The following is a 20,184-nucleotide window of genomic DNA, read 5'->3' on the forward strand; positions in this document are numbered from 1 at the left end:
GAACTGGCTGGGCTTTGTTGCATTGGAAGAGAGTTTCTCAAAATGGAGAACTGTAACCAGTGGTGTTCCACAGGGATCCGTGTTGGGACCACAGTTGGTGATACACATAAATGATCTGGAGGAAGGTATAGATGGTCTGATTAGCAAATTTGCACATGACACTAAGATTGGTGGAGTAACAGATAGTGAAAGGAACTGTCGGAGAATGCAGGAGAACATAGATAGATTGGAGAGTTGGGTGGAGAAATGGCAGATGGAATTCAATCCAGGCAAATGCGAGGTGATGCATTTTGGAAGATCCAATTCAAGAGCGAAATATACAGTAAATGGAAAAGCCCTGGGGAAAATTGATACACAGAGAGATCTAGGTGTTCAGGTCCATTGTACCCTGAAGGTGGCAATGCAGGTCAATGTAGTAGTCAAAAGGCATACGGCATGCTTTCCTTCATCGAACGGGGTATTGAGTATAAGAGTTGGAAGGTCATGTTACAGTTGTATAGGACTTTGTTTTGACCACATTTGGAATACTGCGTACAGTTCTGGTCGCCACATTACCAAAAGGATGTAGATGCTTCGGAGAGGGTGCAGAGGAGGTCCACCAGGATGTTGCCTGGTATGGAGGGCGCTAGCTATGAAGAGAGGTCGAGTAGATTAGGATTATTTACATTAGAAAGACTGAGGTTGGGGGGACCTGATTGAGGTCTACAAAATCAGGAGAGGTATAGACAGGGTGGATAGCAGGAAGCTTTTCCCCAAAGTAGGGGACTGAATTACTCGGGGGTCACGATTTCAAGGTGAGAGGGGAAAAGTTTAAAGAGAGATGTGTGGAAAGTTCTTTACGCAGAGGGTGGTGGGTGCCTGGAACGCGATGCCAATGGACATGGTAGAGACGGCATGATAGCATCATTTAAAATGTGTCTGGACAGATGCATGAATGGGCAGGGAGCAGAGGGATACAGATCCTTGGAAAACAGGCGACAGGTTTAGATAGAGGATCTGGATCAGCGCAGGCTTGGAGGGCAGAAGGGCCTCATCCTGTGCTGTAATTTTCTTTGTTCTTGTCTCCATTCCTTCATTAAAGCTGGATGACTGTCCAACTGGCAATTAAGGTAGTCCAATTTTGTATGGTCGGCCATCAGTTCAACAAATTAGTTTATCATCACTTTCCTAAAGACATCAGAAGTCAGAATGTGATTGCACCACAAAAATCTGAGATTGGCCAAGCCTGACAAGGAAGCAGAGTGACCAAGCAAGGGCAATGAATGTGCACACAATGCAGCCTTTTCCATGACTGATTGTTGGGACAGCTCCGTTGTCTGCAATAGCTGACGTGGGAATAAGTCCAAGTTTGGAATTTCAGGTACTGTCATGGAACAGCTTTGGGAACAGATATTACTCTGCCCTTATTACTGTTGGAGATGCCCTTATTTTCGATTCCTCACATTAACCTCCCCTAACAGGTCAAATGATTTTGACAGGATGGAGGAAACTGCCTTGGCAGTTGCAATACTGGCCATTAAAACCATTCCAGCAACTCTAAACACAAGTACGCTCCCTCTTACCCATACTGCCCCTGCAATCAGATTCTATAAAAGGAGCAGAGAGAGAGAGGAGGGGGAAGATAGGTTTCAAGTAGAGGAGCTTAAATGGCAGGATCTGTGATAGAAGGAGACATCTGTCATACTTAAAATAGCTTCACCCAGCAGCTCAAATGTTTCATACCTAAATTTACCAATAAAACACTTCTTGTTGGATGGGAGTCAATAACGAGGGAACAACTCAAAATACATTTAAAATCTCAATGGCAAACAAAAACCCTGTGAAATCCCAAGAACTGCCCATTAATGTTGCAGCTGGGGGTGACACTCACTCCATAAACAAATGAAAGATGTTGGAAAAAGTGATAGGAGAGGCAATGGAGTAATTACAAGTTAAGAAGTCATATCAATGTTTAAAAACAAAGAGAATTGCCTGTCCAATAAACTGAGTTAACTCACGCAAGGCTGATGGGGAAGCTGGGAGTTGGTGCAAATTAAGCGTGTGTAGTGATTTGGATCAGTACAAGTTTGAGGTGCTGCAGGTGAAAAACCAGCCCAGAGATTGTGGACAAATAACCAAACAAACAAATTATAAAGACATTCATTAGGTTTCAGCAGAGCGAGGAGACAGGTGATGCTGAATTAGTGTGAACCAAATTTAAAGGGTGGCACAGGGGCTCAGTAATTAGCACTGCTGCCTCACAGCGACAGGGGCCAGGATTCGATTCCACTCTCAGCCAACTGTGGAGTTTGCACAGTCTCCCCCTGTCTGTGTGAGTTTCCTCCTGGTGCTCCAGTTTCCTCCCACAGTCCAAAGATGTCCAGGGTAGATGTATTAGCCATGCTAGATTGCCATAGTATCCATGAATGTTTAGGTTAGTTGGGTTAGACATGGGTAAATGCAGAGGTAGGGGAATGAGTCAGGGTGGGATGCTCTTCGGGTGGCAATGTGGACTTGTTGGGCCAAATGGTCTGTTTCCACAATTGCGGGGTTTTATGCAATAGACATTTTTGGGGTGGAGGAAGGATTGTAATGGAATCCCCAGGGGGAAGTATGGGGACACTTACTTTTCCTGATTTATAGTAATGACACAATCTGAAAGTTTGCAGCTGATGTAAAAATTGGTAACATTATGAACTGTGAGGAAGGTGGTGTAGAATTTCATTGGGACATTGACAATTTGTTGGCAGATGCGGTTCTATGCATAGAAAATTGAAGAACATGGAGGAGACAATATCAAACAAAGGGCACAATTCTAAAGCAGGAGCAGTGGGATTGAGTGCATATGTGTGTAAGTCATCAAAGGCCGTAGTACTGGGTGAGAGAGAGTGGTTAAGTAAAGAACACAACATCCTTGGTTTATTAAAAGGGATACATAGTAAGAGAGAAGGAGTTTATGTTGAACTTGGGTAGAATGCTAGTTTGGCCTCAGCTAGAGGACTACATCCAGTTTTGGGCACTATACTTTAGAAAGGATGTGTAAACATTTGAGAGACTGCAGAAAAGATTCATGAGAACGTTTCTGAAATGAGGCACTTCAGTTATGAAGAGAGATTGGAGATGTTAGGACTGTTTACATTAGATAAAAGAAAGCTAAGAGGAGGTTTGAGTGAGGGATTCAAAATCATGACGGTTCTGGACAGAGCAGATAGGAGTTCCTCTCATGAAAGGATCAAGGCCAAGAAGGCATAGACTTTTGGTAATTGATAAAGAGGCAAAAAAGTCACATCAGGAATTTTTTTTATGCAGCAAGTAGATAAGGTCTGAAATGCATTATCTGGAAGTGTAAGACAACTACATTGCCTTCATTAACCCTCTGTACTATCTCTTCAAAATCTTTAGTAAGTTGGTTACACAAGATTTTCCAATAAGAACTCCATGCTGACTTCCTTTAACTCTGCAGTTGTCCATATGATTGTTAATTTTGTCCCATATTATTGTTTCCAGAAGTTTCCCCAACACCAAAGTTAAACTGACAGATCTGTACGTTCTTCTAGAAATTTAAAGGACACTAGGCTGTTAGCTGAAAATCAAAAGAAATGCAACTTTAAAAGGCCAAAGTGGGGAAATAGCACCAAGCAACAAATTGCCTATGTTCACAGGGTGACTACATTTTGAGAGAATGGAATCCCTTCCTGTTCTCATACAGGTCAGTGATGACACTTGCAAAATCATGAGTCTACAAAGATACCATGTACTACGGAGAAGCCTGTAAAACTTTATGCTTCCTGCATCTGCTTCTTATTGATAAAAGGAAATAAAAATGAAATTCACTTTCTTATTTGAATAGCGAACTCAGTGACGTTCCTGACGTGAAAATCGATTACAAACTTTAATGTGCTAGAAACATCTCTAAATCCAGCCTGGAAGGATCCTGATGCATACAAGATCAGAACTATAGTCATCTGCATTGCAACTTGCAATGCAGTCTTTGACTGCACGGAGGTTGAGTTTTGACTGCAGCAGGCAGCTGATGAGTTCCTTTAGAACACATGTGTCTCAGACATTGTTTCTTACTGAGGATTGAGCACCAGAATTTTGCTACGAGTATACACGGCCTCCTACTGAAAGCCCTCCATTCTCCTCCACCATTTTCCATTTCCAGTAGCTGGTTGCATTATACAGGCCCTCTGTTTGTTCTCTCAGTTGTTTTGTAATCAAGGGGAATGCCTTTCAGAGCGCCCATGACCGGGACCAATTCGTCTATGCGATAACCACAAACTCAGCAAAACGTACATCGACTGTACATTCCGCCCCCGCCCCCCCCCACCCCCACCCCGCCCCAGTCATTTGAAACTTAAAACAATTATGGAAAGCATAAAAAAGTGTATAATAGTGGTGAAAGCCCGAAAAAGTAAACTAGCAACTAAACTGTAGCAGTTAATGATCACTTTAAACAGCATTGCTAGGGGAATTTCAGGCTGCTTAATATGCCTATGGTTGTGCCAGGTTAAGAGAAAACATTGGCCGGCACATTGAGCTGCAAAGTAGCAGCATTGAGACATGCTGATTGACAACTGATCTGCCTGCTCAGAAGATTGCAATAGATGTTGAGTGCTTGCATATAATGACAGCTGGAGTGTGTTGCATCAATCTCATGCAGACTGTTGACACCATTGTGTATCCCAAATAGCACCCAGGACAAACATTACTGAGTTCACTTTTATCCCATCAATTGTGTAGAAAGGGGTTGTGCTTATGCAAGCTAAGAACGTCACAACAGTGTCAACTTGAAATAGAATGGTATGATTGTTCGAACAAATATTAAGTTAACTCATTTTTTAGACCCCTTATGCAATTAATTGTGCAATAAAAAGTGTGATAAAAGTATTCAATTCATGTATCATCCTTATTCATAGAATGTAATTTGTTGGAAGTAAAAATCCTTACTATTGATAATGGTGATTTCTCGTCCTTTGTAGTACTCGCCTAAGGTGACTGCAGAACCCTGACGGGAAGCCACAATTCGGACAGTACGACTGTTGTCTGCACAGTCTAGATATGGGTCCCACGTAGGACTCTGTTCTTTCTGGCTGATGACGTGTGCAGCTGTGCTGTGAATGCTGAAGGCATCTCTAGTACGGTCCTTGCAGTATGATTTAAAGCGCCACTGTACCACTGGTTGTTGGGCAGATGTAGTTGAATACTGACAATGTAGAACGACAGGCTGGAACAACATAGCTATTTTTTTCTGTTCTGAAATGGTCACTTGAACACCAAGGGACACACCTGCAAGTATAAGAAAAAAAATATGAGGTAGCATGAACAAGACTTCAGTTTACTTCAAAAATAAAATTTACTTGTGTTCAAACTGGGTCGCATCAATGATTCAAAATCTCATTCAATTCAGATTCTTGCAGTCCAACTTTTGATGGGCTGTTATGATCCCATTATATTTGTCACAAGGTTAACGTCGCAAACACTACTAAATATTCATTTTGAATAAAATTTCTGCCAGGCATTTTTATGAAATGATTTATCCTCTACTGGTTTATAATTGAACCCAGATGGTTTCAGGAATACTCCTTAGCTCTGGTTATAAATTTGGTTCCACTGTACGTATTTTTTTTTGCGGTTCTGATATGTCAGTTATTTCCGTAAAGAATCTGGGTGATTTTTAAAGGGTATTTACTCACATGGTCTCATACATGATTTGGCGGCGGGGGGTTGTTAGCTCAGCTGGCTTGCAGTGCAGAGTGACACCAACAATGTGGGTTCAATTTCTGCACTGGTTGAGGTTACCATGAAGGATCCTCCTTCCCAACCTCTCCCCTCATGGAGGCGTGGTCACCCTCAGGTTAAGCCACCAACAGTCATCTCTCTCCAATGAAAGAGAGTAGCAGCTCTATGGTGCAGGAGAACAATGGAGACTTTAGTAGTAGATTAATCTGGCTGTGACTATGAATACCTCACTTGTGACCTATACTGGGTATTAACAATTTCCATATATGCCCTACACATGATGCAGCTTATTCATTTCTATCAGGCATTGCTTTAATTCAGTGTGATAGGTAAGTGGAACAATGGTTGTGATCAAACTCACTTGACTCAATTATAATTTATCCACTCATGACACAAAATGCAAAATTTGGGTTTCCCAAAATAACGATTTAAACAAAATATCTTCTAACTAGCATTTCCAAACTCCTTGTCTTAAAGATTTAACTTTAATAAAATCTTACTATGGTCATGGCCTTCCTGGATCATGAACCTTCCTTTCTGCCCCTATGCCTTCTCAAAAACCTGACATGGTGGCCTTTTATTGTCACCATTTAGGTTTGAATCATCAGGCAACCCAAACATTAACTCACGGTTGTTGTCTACTGAAATATTTCCAAGACTTGACTTTAGTTCTGTAGCAACTCAACGGCTCTGAAAAGTTAAAAGTGAGCAACTCCAAAAGTTGTTGTTTTGGATCGAAAAATAATGGCCTGAATTCTTCTGTGATGGTGAACCTCTCTGTCATTGTAAAGATGATTCTGGAGGCCTCGATCCTGACAACACCCTCATCCCCAGGTGAACACAATACTTTCTGTTTTCAGAGGGGTGGGCAGTAATGAGAACAGGATAGCTTTTACATTGCATTCTACATATAAAACAGCAACTGCCTCTGGTCGTGTTTGATTTTTATTATCAATAAATGTCTAGTAGGAACTGATCAAACATTTGAGAATTTGCTTAGATACTTAAGATACCAGTTTGGAGAAAGTTACACTTCTGCGTGTGTTCCTGGATTTTCAATTCTAACTTCATTGATGAACACTGTACATACTAATTTATTACAAGGTGAAAATTATCTAGTACACTGTCATCATCTTGCACTTGATATAGATATATTAGTATACCAACTGATCTGAAAACACTTCTGCAAAACTACGTTAAAAAGAATCTTCTATTCAAATGTGTTAATTTTTCAGCTTTCTATAGCAACCCTTTCAGCAAATATATAATTCAACCAAATAACTTTCTAATATAGGCATCTTATTGTGAAGCAGTATGTCATATTACAGTTCTGTAGAGGTGTTCAACTGGTTGCCTTTAACAGAAATTCAATAGCAAATGGAAAGAAATGGAAGACAAAATTAATGTCCCGAATGGACTTGCTTCCATCCAAGCTTGTTGTATAAAGAATAACTTTAAAAGACTTTTTGCTATTTCATCATATGGTTTTTTCATTTAAAAAAATCAAATCATTAGTAGAATTACAGAGTCATATTTGCACTGTAGTTCTAATTTTAAGACTCATTTAAAACAAATATTTTGGCATTTTGTGATATCTGAAAATTGCAACATATGCAACTGTCCTTATAAAGTTCAATCCCCCACATGTTACTTAGTAATTAATATGGAAATTCCTAACATGTTGAAGAGTTCAATATTTTTCTCTATTTTCTTCCAGCCACTTGGAAGAGGATTTCAACTGTGTAACAAAAACGTATTCCAACTTTGTGTTATTGGTTTATGATCCATTTAAAAATAATACAAAGGAATTGCTCCCGCTCAACCAGAAGTGTAGCATTGACTAAATAAAATGCCTTAATCCAAGTTTTAGAAAGTTACTGTGACAAAATTGTATTTTGCATCTGTTGCCTTGAGCTGAGATTTTTACGCTTTTATTTTTCGCAACAATATGTCAGCAGATTTAAAATCACACTCTTCCTAATTTATAGATAATAAAATGTGAGGCTGGATGAACACAGCAGGCCAAGCAGCATCTCAGGAGCACAAAAGCTGACGTTTCGGGCCTAGACCCTTCATCAGAGAGGGGGATGGGGGGAGGGAACTGGAATAAATAGGGAGAGAGGGGGAGGCGGACCGAAGATGGAGAGCAAAGAAGATAGGTGGAGAGGGTGTAGGTGGGGAGGTAGGGAGGGGATAGGTCAGTCCAGGGAAGACGGACAGGTCAAGGAGGTGGGATGAGGTTAGTAGGTAGCTGGGGGTGCGGCTGGGGGTGGGAGGAAGGGATGGGTGAGAGGAAGAACCGGTTAGGGAGGCAGAGACAGGTTGGACTGGTTTTGGGATGCAGTGGGTGGGGGGGAAGAGCTGGGCTGGTTGTGTGGTGCAGTGGGGGGAGGGGATGAACTGGGCTGGTTTAGGGATGCAGTGGGGGAAGGGGAGATTTTGAAACTGGTGAAGTCCACATTGATACCATATGGCTGCAGGGTTCCCAGGCGGAATATGAGTTGCTGTTCCTGCAACCTTCGGGTGGCATCATTGTGGCAGTGCAGGAGGCCCACTCATATTCCGCCTGGGAACCCTGCAGCCATATGGTATCAATGTGGACTTCACCAGTTTCAAAATCTCCCCTTCCCCCACTGCATCCCTAAACCAGCCCAGTTCATCCCCTCCCCCCACTGCACCACACAACCAGCCCAGCTCTTCCCCCCCCACCCACTGCATCCCAAAACCAGTCCAACCTGTCTCTGCCTCCCTAACCGGTTCTTCCTCTCACCCATCCCTTCCTCCCACCCCCAGCCGCACCCCCAGCTACCTACTAACCTCATCCCACCTCCTTGACCTGTCCGTCTTCCCTGGACTGACCTATCCCCTCCCTACCTCCCCACCTACACCCTCTCCACCTATCTTCTTTGCTCTCCATCTTCGGTCCGCCTCCCCCTCTCTCCCTATTTATTCCAGTTCCCTCCCCCCATCCCCCTCTCTGATGAAGGGTCTAGGCCCGAAACGTCAGCTTTTGTGCTCCTGAGATGCTGCTTGGCCTGCTGTGTTCATCCAGCCTCACATTTTATTATCTTGGAATCTCCAGCATCTGCAGTTCCCATTATCTCTGATTCCTAATTTATACTCTGGCACAAATGGTAAAAGAAAGAAGTTATATATTATAATTGGTACTTTACACTATTGTGACAGGTTGTATTTCTTTTTGTAACATCCAAGTGCATGGATATTATAAAACTTGATTCAGATTACAAGACCACAAGATGTAGGAGCAGAAGCAGGCCATTCAGCCCATCAAGATCTGCTCTACAATTTAATGAGATCATGCCTAATCTGATATTCCTCAACTCTACTTTCCTATAAGCCTGGATTCCCTTACTGATGATTAATTTCTCTTAAACAACCAAGCCTCACAGCCCTCTGCTTTTATTCACTTTGAAGATAGCTTAGCTGAGGCTGATAGTGAGGTGCCTTATGCTCACACACCAAACGCTTGCTTGATGGGTTCTTGAATTTTACTAACTCAGTATTATTTATTTTTCCTACAAGACCCAAAGTGGCAAAAAGGTCAGTAAAGTTCAGCAGTGTGTTACCAAAACCACAAGTTTAGAGTTTCAGTTGAGAACTAATCAAGATACACGTGGAGTTTAAAAAGAAAATGTTGCAGAGGTGGAAGTAAGTAATATTAGTAATAAATAAAATACAGGTTTTAATTTACAACTTGAAGTTCAACAGGCCAATAAAATTGCATACCATTTCGAATGACTTCAGCAGTTCTGGAAAGGGATGGAACCAGCGCCAAAAGTACAGAGATTTTAACAGGGGCTGAATAAAATTTAGGTATTTTTCAATATTCTACAAGAATAAATTATATAGTACCTATAATTTAATTTCAGAAAAATAAATAAATAAATATAGGCGTGGTACAGTAGAGCTGAGTTTCATCAGCGTAACTGTGAACCCAGCCCTGTCATTCAACTTGCAAGTTGAGCCAGTGATTATTTGTCTAGACTACTTGAATATAATCCATAACATTTCAATTAGAATATCATACACCATCATGATCCCTTCACGCATTTGTTTTAGCCTATAATTTTAGGTAACCTACATAAAAGCAATAATTGTGCTTATGTAAAAAAAAGACATGATTTTAATAAAGTTTTGCTCATCATGGTATTACAACTTAAGTTGTCAGAAAGTGTAGGAACAGAAGCATTTTTTAAAAATATTGAATTATGTAGATCAATTGTTTTAACTGGAGAGTTCAATTCCTTTGTTCACTTTGAACTTAAGATGTGGGAGACATGGCAGGATTACAAAACAGCATTTCCTCGTCACGTACTTCCTAAAAGGTCACAATGGTATCCTTAGAAACAAAGCTGTGGCCTTTTTTATATGATACATAGTGGCGGTCATTTTCATCTCAAACTACATACCTCCTGGAATTTTAGGCTTTTGTGGAACTCTGCACGAAGATAATAAAAAAACTAAAGTATAATTGCTTTGAATTTTATTAACTGTAGTTCATAAAACAAAGTGAAAATGACATCACTCTGAACATTACTATGATTTTGCTGAACAAATATATTACAGAACATTTTTGCTGATCTGTACTTCTAGAGAGGATGCATATAGTTAAAAAGTTGCAAAAAGGAATCAGCTTGAAAATTATTGTTGCAGTTGCCACAGAACAATGGCCCATTGTAAAACCTGATGTTAAAACATATTAGTAAGTAGCATATTGGAGGTTCTTGGGCAAAACTGATAAAGAGGTAAATGTATTGTAATATTTGGTCACAGTGTGTTAAAAGGCTAAAATGAATTACAAATGTTTTGACATGATTCTACTTATTAACAAAACTTATTACCTCCAGTTGCCAGTTTTCCTAGGAAGCCTCATTTTTTTCTGTTTCTTTATTTGAAGGCTATGGGTGGAATCTTTCCAGCCCTTCAACAACAAGGGCAAAGGCGAGTCAGTTGAGAAATTATGACAAGAATGGGAAATCAGATGCTTGGCATCAGGAGAAAGAAGACTGATTTCCACTCGAGGTTTAAACAGCGTGACATGAACCTCAACAGTGAGCATCAAGGCGCCTATTTGCATACATTTACATATTGTTATAAGCTTTTCTTGGCTCATTTATATGCAGTTTGCTATTCTCCCATGTGACAGACAGTAACCAGACAATGACAATCGCCAGTATGAAAGTCAGAGCAGGTACCTGGCACTTCCAGCTCATTTGCTCTCCCAGGCCTCCACTGTGACCAGCAGTCTCCAGGATCTCAGGGCACGCTCCTGGACAGTGATTGACTACACCCTTTATCCATGGAGGTTGGCATCAGACATGCACTAGACTCAACACAGTATCGTGGTACCTCTTTGATTCACTTAGTACCGGTGGATAGCCGTTTTCTAAGTGCAACATCTTCCATTCCAATACCCACTTTGGAGCAGGCTGCACCTCAGGGCTCTTTGCATGCTCTCTCACTCACTTTGCATCTACTTGGATGCTCACAGCATCTCTGCCATGCTTTGCCTTTGCACTTTGCCACCTCATTCAGAACTGGGAGGCTTACAATGTTTCTGTCTTGCCTTGCCTTTGAGTACAGGCACAAACTCAAGCTGCTTGGTTTTGATTGTCAACAATGATCACTCAAGAGGGTGGACATATTCCACAGTATAATACCACGCTACATCAATATCACTTTGTGAATGGAGCAAAGGCACTGCATGTAATTTTATCAAAAGGCCATGTGTCAATAGTTTAAAGGGCGTAGTCCTCAGTCAAGAAGGGTAAATTGTCAGTCAGGAGGGTAGTAGCATATTAAGTCAAGGGCATCATCCAATATCAGTCCAGGTGCTTGGACATGATCAGTCAGTCACTTGGGGTAGTCAGGGATCAGGGCTTTGTATAATTATAGTTCAGGGAGTGGGCCACAGTCAGTCCTGCATGTCCAGTGCAATGAGTCTGGAATTAGCATAAATCAAAGAACTGCACAGAGATCAGTCAGGGTTTGATTATTTATTAGTCAGGGCTGTTCATCCAATTAATTAAATAATTTAATTAAATTATCGGGGTAGGTCATGGTCTGTCCAAATGGACAGTGTACTCGGAAAATCAAAGAGGTATCAGGGTGACTGCTGTGGTAGGAATGTTGGGGATGTCAATCTTGGGCACTGGAGACAGCATACTGAGCTGCAGAGGGAACAATAATTGTGATATAAAGGGTAGGAAATGTCAGCGCACTGGAGGATACAAGATAATGTGGCAGAATAGTCATCAATGAGGATGGTCATCATCAGCCTGGCTTTGACAGAGTGGGTGTGGTCAGGGCAGCACAATAGCTGGCTCGGCTAGGCTCAAGGCAATTTCTTTAAGGCAACGGTATCCTTCCTTCTGTACAAAGACCAAAACATAGTCCAGGTGTTGACTTTCTAAAGTTAAATACAATTTGAGCACAATTTCCTTACTCTTGCACTCAAAACTTCATGCAATAAAGGCAAACATAACATTTATCTTCTGAAATCTACAAGTTAAAATTCTTGTGTGAGAACTAAATATCTTTGAACACTAACATTAAATAGCTTATCATCAATTTAAAGTATCCTACTTTTCTATTCTTCCTAGCAAAGTGAACAGTCTCATTTCCCATATTATATTCTATTTGCCACTTCTTGCCCACTCACTTAATCGTCTTTATCCCTTTGCAGATGCTGCCTCTTCCTCACAGCTTTCTTTATCATTTTGTTCTGTACAGTGAGAAAGGCTGGAAATATTACACTTAGTCCCTTCATCTAAGTTACTAATAGGAACATGGGGACATGTGACCTAGAAACAGGAGCAGGTCATTTGGCCCTTTGAGTTTGCTTTGCCATTCAATAAAAAGCAACAGTTGCCAATGTATAAAAAACATGTTCCTACTCTTGTTTTGTTCCTTTAATTGCTCTTATCTCCGTGCTAATGTATCCCCACTACCAGCCCTTCACTTTCACAACCATCTTTCATTTGGCACTTAAAAATTTAAGCCTTGAAAATCCTAATATAACTACATCCACTGATTATTCTTTATCTGCCATGTTAGTTAAACTACAAAAAAAAATCCCATTCATAAAATCAGTTTGACTCCATACAAATATATTAGCATTTTCCAAAAGCCCTATTATAGCTCCTTAATAGTAGGACCAACATTTTCCAAATGACTAATATCAGGCTAACTGACCTGGATTTCTTTGTTTTCTCTTCCTAATTTTGTGAATCGTGGTGTTCCATTTGTTACCTTCCAATCCATTGGGACTGTTTGTAATACTGAGTCTTCTAGAAAATCACAACCACCAAACTCATTATCTCTGCAAGCAAGCTCTTTTAGACTAATCTAGGATATAGACTACTGAAATTGGGCCAAATTCCATTAATTTATTAATCAATCCCATTAATTTCTCAGGTACATTTTCTTTAATTACTTCATGTTCCTTAGTCTCTTAGGCTATTGGCTCCCCAGTATTTCTGATCATTTTTGTGCCTTTTACTATGAAGGCAGGCACAAAATACTTATTTAATATCTTTCACTTCCTCAACCTCTATCATATTTTTCCTGTCTCAGGTGTTAATTAGGCATTCAGGTTTATTTCCACTAACCCTCTTACATGCCTGTAGAAACTTACGATACATCTAGTTTCTGCTCATTTTTTGCTTTTGTCCCTTTTATTAATTTTTCATTACTATCTTAAAGTCTCCCTCAATTGTCAGGCTTATTTACTGTCAATATTATAAGACTTTTCTTTAAATCTAAAACTATTCTTAATAGCTTTAGTTAGCTACAGATGGTCCACTTTGTCCATTGGGTTTTTATTTCTCAATGAGATTGCGAATAATTAACTATTACTTTAAATGTTCACTGCAAGGGAATTGTATCACATTACAGTCACTCTTTGTCAGAGGACCTCCTTTCTACCTTGTGTGTTCGATTAGCTCTTATCTTTCATCACCATCCAACCCTGTCTATGTAATGGTGGCATGGTGGCTCAGTGATTGGCACTGCTGCCTCACAGCACCAGAAATTTGGGTTCAATTCCACTCTCTGGCAACAGCCTGCATGGAGTTTGCACATTCTCCCTTTGTCTGTGTGGGTTTCCACCCACGGTCCAAAGATATTCAGGTTAGGTGGATTGTGTAGATTAGGTGGGTTATTGAGGGATGGGTCTGGATGGATGCTCCGACAGTCAGTGTGGACTTGTTGGGCCGAAGGACCTGTTTCCACACTGTAGGGATTCCATTCCCTCAATTTTCATGTGAAGCCCTCCAATTAAATGGACAGCAGCAAAAAAAAAATCAGCAGTCCACTATGGTAATTGATCACTACCACGTCACTCAAACCAGCAAAGCACCTTATCAGCACCGATGTACTTTATGAATCACTACTTCAGCAGAATTATTAATCTATTACAATAATATTTCCATTAACATTGTAGACGAAGGAATCTCATACTATCGGCCTCTAACTTTACCAACAATAATTTCAGGACTGTAATGGATTTAACAAGTGCTTACTGGTGAGTGAAATAAATTCTGTACATGAAGTTTGATCATTTTTTGACTTTGACATCTTGGTAGATCAAGCAGGGGCAATAAAAACAGTTTGACCAGCTCTCTTGGCAATGTTGGACACATTTTGTTATTAATCTGTGAAATCCTAATGTAATAAATATATTTGTTATGACAAAGGAGCATTCTTAAGGCTTAAGTTGAGCTGTCTATTCAAGTACAAATTGAAAAAAAAAAATCAAATAAGCCAGAAGAGTGCTTGACCTTTCTGAAAAAGGTCTGGTGTAGTTTCAGCTGACTGAGAGCTCAAAGCTACTCAGCAAAAGTTAGATATCGTCATATTTCACAATGGTTAAGGTAGATCATCTGTACAAGAAAACCATAAACAGCATGAAGTAAAATGACACTTACTGACACCACAGTCCTGGGCAGATATTGTTCACAGTGTCATTGCAGCCAACTCAAATCAGAGCAAACTGGAAAGATGGCTTCCAGGCAAAAAAAAACTTTGAAGGGGTGCAGGAAGGCATAATCAGTTGTAAAAAGAGGGTCACTGGTTTTCTTATAAAGGCAGCAAGTTACCTCCAAGTGTCATTGCATAGCCTAAAAGAATCATGAGTTTTCTAGCTGCACAAAGCAGCAACAATTTCCACACAATCTAACTACTAGACTCAAAAGACCATGGATGCAAAATTTGGGCCTACACTATCTGTGGGGACAGCACTGCAGAAGCTGATTACTCCCCAAGATTGCCATTGCACTCCCAGTCACTTTGACACAGCCTGCACTTTGCACAATCTTGAGAAGAGTATTCACAGAGGCACCCCTGTAAGCAGCAGAGCTGCTGAATTAATTAGAGACATCACACAGTCCAACCTGATGATGCAATGCCCATTTTCCAAACATGGATCATGCAGATCCATTCGATGAATTTGAACACAAAAGATCAAGCATTCAGGTGTCTTGGACCAGTGTTATTTAAAGGGCTAGGTAACCAGCTTGTAGATAAAAAAGGTAGTTTTGAAAAAACAAAGGCTAAGTATCTGGGAGTACAGTAAGGTGCTTTTAAAAAGGTGTTATAATGAATTGCTGACTTTATCAAGCAGTGCTGCTACGTTGGAAGAGGAGTAGGTGACCTGTCCATATGGAGATCACAAAAGGTTTGAGGCACCAGTGGCTGTGCCTCTGGATATCCAAGAAATTATGCAGATGGAGGGCAGGTGCTGAACTCCATGCTCTTGGGCAGTGGCAGGAGACTTTCTGGCAGGGTAGCCAATACATTCAGCAGCCTGCTGTGCATGTCCATCAGAGCCCTACTGTATAGGGTGGCGCAGTGGTTAGTACTGCTGCGTAACAGCACCAGGGACCCAGGTTTGATTCCACCATCAGGTGACGGTCTTTATGGAGTTTGCACATTCTCCCTGCGTCTGCATGGGTTTCATCTGGGTGCTCCAGTTTCCTCCCACAGTCCAAAGATGTTCAGGTTAGGTGGATAGACCGTGCTAAATTGCCCATAGTGTTCAGGGATGTGTAGATTAGGTAGGTTATAGGGGGATGGGTCTGGGGGGGGGGGGGGGGGGGGATGTCCGAGGGTTGGTGTGGACTTGTTGGGCTGAAGGGCCTGCTTCCACACTGTAGGGTTTCTATTCTATGATAATGCTCCACCTAATTCCTCATCTGAGACCCTGTAGGAGAACTTGTCCATGACATTTCCCTCTGAAGACCTGCATATGTACCATCCATTAGCGCCTGCCTTGGCTGCAATCCAGCTGTGCCTACTGACTCATCACATGCTGAACCCAACTCAACATTAGTATTTAAAGTCGTGTGCCATGCCAATAGCTAAACTGCATGAGTCAGATCAAACAGCCTCTTAGTGAATGCTGCACTGCCTGTTGCTTTCTTTCCTCCTACAACTGTGACTGCTGTTTTAAGCAGATGATCATTGAGTGCCTGAAAGCAGAACATCAGAAGATGGAGTTTAGGGCCAGACAAGGAGAAATGGAGTAAGAAATCTACAGTGACCTAATCTCAGGCACAACCATTCCATCATCTTTGATGTTCTCAGCAACGCCAGATGCCAAGGACTTTGTAACAACTGCATCTTGATGCACAGGCTCACATTTTCTGTAGCGCTGAGGAGACATTGCATCCTATTTCCTTACAGGCATGACTCCGACCTGTAATGTGCCAGTTCGTCTTGCAAGAGCGGGGATCTTCTCAGTGAGCATTCAATGTTTGAGTCAAGTGCCTTCCATTACTCAGTACTGAAGATATACACAGTCAGTAAGAAGTGGTAGAGAAGTAGATCAGTGTTGAAAACGTGTATGAAGCGGAGGTTGAACATCTGGATATTAGGCATGAGTGGTGAGTGGCAGGATGTTCTACTGGGTAAGTGATAGGGTTGTAGTGCATTGAGCAAAATGAAAGACTGGTAGATATTATGTGAAGATATGAAATACATCTGCTGATCTTGATAATCAAATGACGTTGGTAGACTTCATGTGGCATTTTATTTGGTCTTCTGGTCCAGTTGCTGCTGTGTGATCTCCCTGAACATCTATAAAAGGACCTCCAATTTCCCTTCCACTCTCAACTGAACCAAGATATTTGTCGTCCTGCCCACTTTCATCACAAAAACATCCAGATTTGTATTTGTGGCCCCATGACCCCTGGCTACTAGAGCTCCATTTTATTTTCTTTGGATTGCAGCAATAATATTCTGCAGCAGCCACCTTCAGAGTAGCTACCCCTTTGGATGGAAAAAAAAAGACTTTCGGAACAGAATGCTAGCTGCCTCATGAGTCTTGTTTCCCTGCTGCATTCAGGGAATCCACCAGCACAGCAGATGCACACAATCTTAAATTACACTCTCAGAAATTAGGTGGCAGCATTAAATTTGCAAATTACTACCTCTGTTGGAATTGGGTCAAGTAGGGGTTCAAATTGTGGCAACCCATACCTAAAAATTGGTCCATTCCAATTTTTAGATCCCTATTATATCTTATCATTGACAGCAAAGCATTTCTTTGCCAATGTAATTGTTAAAGTTTCTTCTTCCTTATCAGTTTAACAGCTGTTACATTATTGGCTTCAATGGAATGATTCTCTTGAATATATTCCATAGTGCACTGCCAGTAGCACCAGTGATTAACATCGACATTGTGACTTCATCCTGTCACAAAGCAGTTTCCCATCAGCATGCTGTGCGCGCTTTTGGGTCAAGGAAAAAGATGTCAATGAAGACAATGGACAATTTTTCCTCCCTAATATCAGCATTGACTGTTACAAGCTAAGCAAAAATCAGCAAGTTGTAAAACTACCTCTAAAATTTCCACAAATGTGATTTATTTCCAAGGATACACTTGATATAAACTGCGAATTTTTCAACTTTCACTGTCAGCCACCTTTAATGATCTTTCTTAGCAAAATACTGTCTTCTATGCCAATCAATGAGAGCTTTATGCTGTCCCCTCAGGTTTATTCAGAGCTGGACTTGGACTGCCTGCATTCATTTTAACTAAAACTTTGGCCAGAAAATTCAGTTATGCAGCATCTGCGGTTTCAGCTGTAGGTTTGGCTCTACAATGGCTTCTATGTCACATGCACACTTTACCAGGGCCATGCTTGACACCCTTTTCAGCAGGCCATTAGTGTGAGGATGGGAGCATGCACTGTAAACAGTTGGTAATGTTAATGTGTAACATTAATTTTACTCTAATGGCACTATTTACAACCTGAATAATCCATATCATGCATTCTCCTAAACTTGCACAACTGACCATGCAGGAAGGACATCCCATCCCATATACTCCTACACATTGCTCCTGTAGTAGTTGTGGTATGGGTTGTAGAAACCTGCACATGTCCTTGCACATGGACTTGCAGGGCAACTCCATGGAGTTCCAGGTCTAAAAAGCCCACCTTCAGACTGTACCACCTTAGCGTTGGTGCTAACAGTCTGGGCTGGCTGGATTTTGGCATTGGCACAGTAGCAGTACAGGGAGTACCTGATGGGAGCCAGCTACCCTGTACTCTTTTGCATCTCTGAAATCTCTCCCACCAACTTCCCAGTAATCCTGACAGTATGTTATAGGATAGATTGCTTGACTGCTGTGAGATCTTGCAAGCCATTTTAAACCCTGGTATCAGCAGCCAGTCTGCACTTGTGGCAAAAAGATGCCCTTGCATGGTTACAAGTTAATCTTACATGACCTCAATCTGAGTACATCATTCAGATCTTTAAAATTTCTTTCCAGGCTCTGACCTCTCCTAACCACAGAATTCATTATAATTGATCCCATTTGGTTCTGGTCAATGGTAACCCTACAAGGTTGAGGGTGGAGCATTCAGTAATGGTAATGCCATTGATTTGATTAATTATTGTCATATGTACCAAGATACAGAGAAAAGTATTATTTTTCATGCTATCAAGACAAATCATACCTTACATAAGTAAGGCCAGCATTTATTGACCATCCCAAATTGCCCCTTTGAGAAGGTTGTGTTGAACTGCTTTCTTAAACCACTGCATTCAGTGGGAAGGTGATATACACTTTTTTAAAAAGCCGAAGGAACTGCAGATGCTGTGAATCAGGATCAAAAACAAAGTTGCTGGAAAAGTTCAGCAGGTCTGGCAACATCTGTTGAGGAAAGAACAGAGTTAACGTTTCGGGTCCAGTAAAGAAGGGTCACCGGACCTGAAACGTTAACTGTTTTCTCCTACACAAATGCTGCCAGACGTGCTGAGCTTTTCCAGCAACATTTCTTTAAAATTCACTCATGGGATGGGGGCATCTCTGGCTGACCTGAATTTTTTTTACTGCCCATCCCTAGTTGCCCTTGAGAAGGTGGTGGGTGAGCTGCCTTCTTGAACTGCTGCAGTCCATGTGTTGTAGGTAGACCCACAATCCCTTTAGGGGGCATTGAAAAGAATATATAAAACAAAAGCTGTGGTGCACCTACACCTCAATGACTGCAAAGTTGTTGTGATGGGAGTACTGGGATTTTGAAGAATGACAATATTGTTCCAAGTCAAGATGATGTTTGGCTTTGAGGGAACTTGCAGGTGTTGGTATTCCCATGGGTTTGCTGCCCTTTTTCTTCTAGATGGTAGTGATTGCAGATTTGAAAGGTGCTGTTGAAGGAGACTTGGTGAGTCACTGTATTGCATTTTGCAGATGCTGCCACTGTATGTTGGTGGTTGAGGTTGTGAATGTTGAAGATGGTGGGTGTGGTGTCAATTAAGCCCTGGATACTGTTGAGCTTCTTGAGTATTGTTGATGCTGCACTCATCCAGATAAGTGGACAATATTCCATCTCACTCCTGACTTATGCCTGAAAGATAGTTGTCAATCATTTGGAAATCAGAAGGGGAGTTACATCTTGCAGAATTCCCAATCTCTGATCTCTTGTAGCCACAGAATTTATTATAACTAATCCTATCTGGCTCTGAACAATTCGAAACCCTACAATGTTGATAGTGGAGCATTCAGTAAGAGTAATATATTTGATTTGATTTGATTCATTATTGTCACATGTACCTAGATACAGTGAAAAGTATTGTTTTTTGTGCTATCCAGACAAATCATACCTTACATAAACACAGAATGCAGAGAAGGTGCAGGGCAAGATCAACTCTAATAATATAAGAATATCAAGATGTGGAGGGAAGTGGGCTTTGGTGATGGGATTGTTGGGTTGTCTCATGTTTGAGATAGCCATTACCTCGCTTTTGTGTAATACAAATGCTACTCACGATTTATCAGCTAAAGTTTGGATGTTGTCCAGTTTTGCTTCATTTCAACATGGACTTTTTCTGTATCTGAGGAATTGTAAATAGTGTTTCATATTGTACACTTATAAAGGAACAATCCCACTTCTGACCTTACGATGGAAGGAAGGTTATTAATGAAGCAGATGAATA

The 20,184-nt window shown here is 41.1% G+C and overlaps 1 protein-coding gene across 4 annotated transcripts in view; it reads right to left on the reverse strand.

Annotated features, from left to right (window-relative positions):
* The window catches only part of LOC125457110 (immunoglobulin-like domain-containing receptor 2), a 143,119-nt gene that overhangs the window by 86,517 nt on the left and 36,418 nt on the right, over positions 1-20,184 (reverse strand). For all 4 annotated transcript variants that reach the window (XM_059650273.1, XM_059650275.1, XM_059650274.1 and 1 more), the window contains one exon: positions 4,930-5,268. In XM_059650273.1, coding sequence (XP_059506256.1) covers positions 4,930-5,268 — 339 coding nt within the window. The remainder of the gene's footprint in view (positions 1-4,929; positions 5,269-20,184) is intronic.

The sequence above is a fragment of the Stegostoma tigrinum genome, chromosome 12 (genome assembly GCF_030684315.1).
Source record: "Stegostoma tigrinum isolate sSteTig4 chromosome 12, sSteTig4.hap1, whole genome shotgun sequence".
Taxonomy (NCBI): domain Eukaryota; kingdom Metazoa; phylum Chordata; class Chondrichthyes; order Orectolobiformes; family Stegostomatidae; genus Stegostoma; species Stegostoma tigrinum.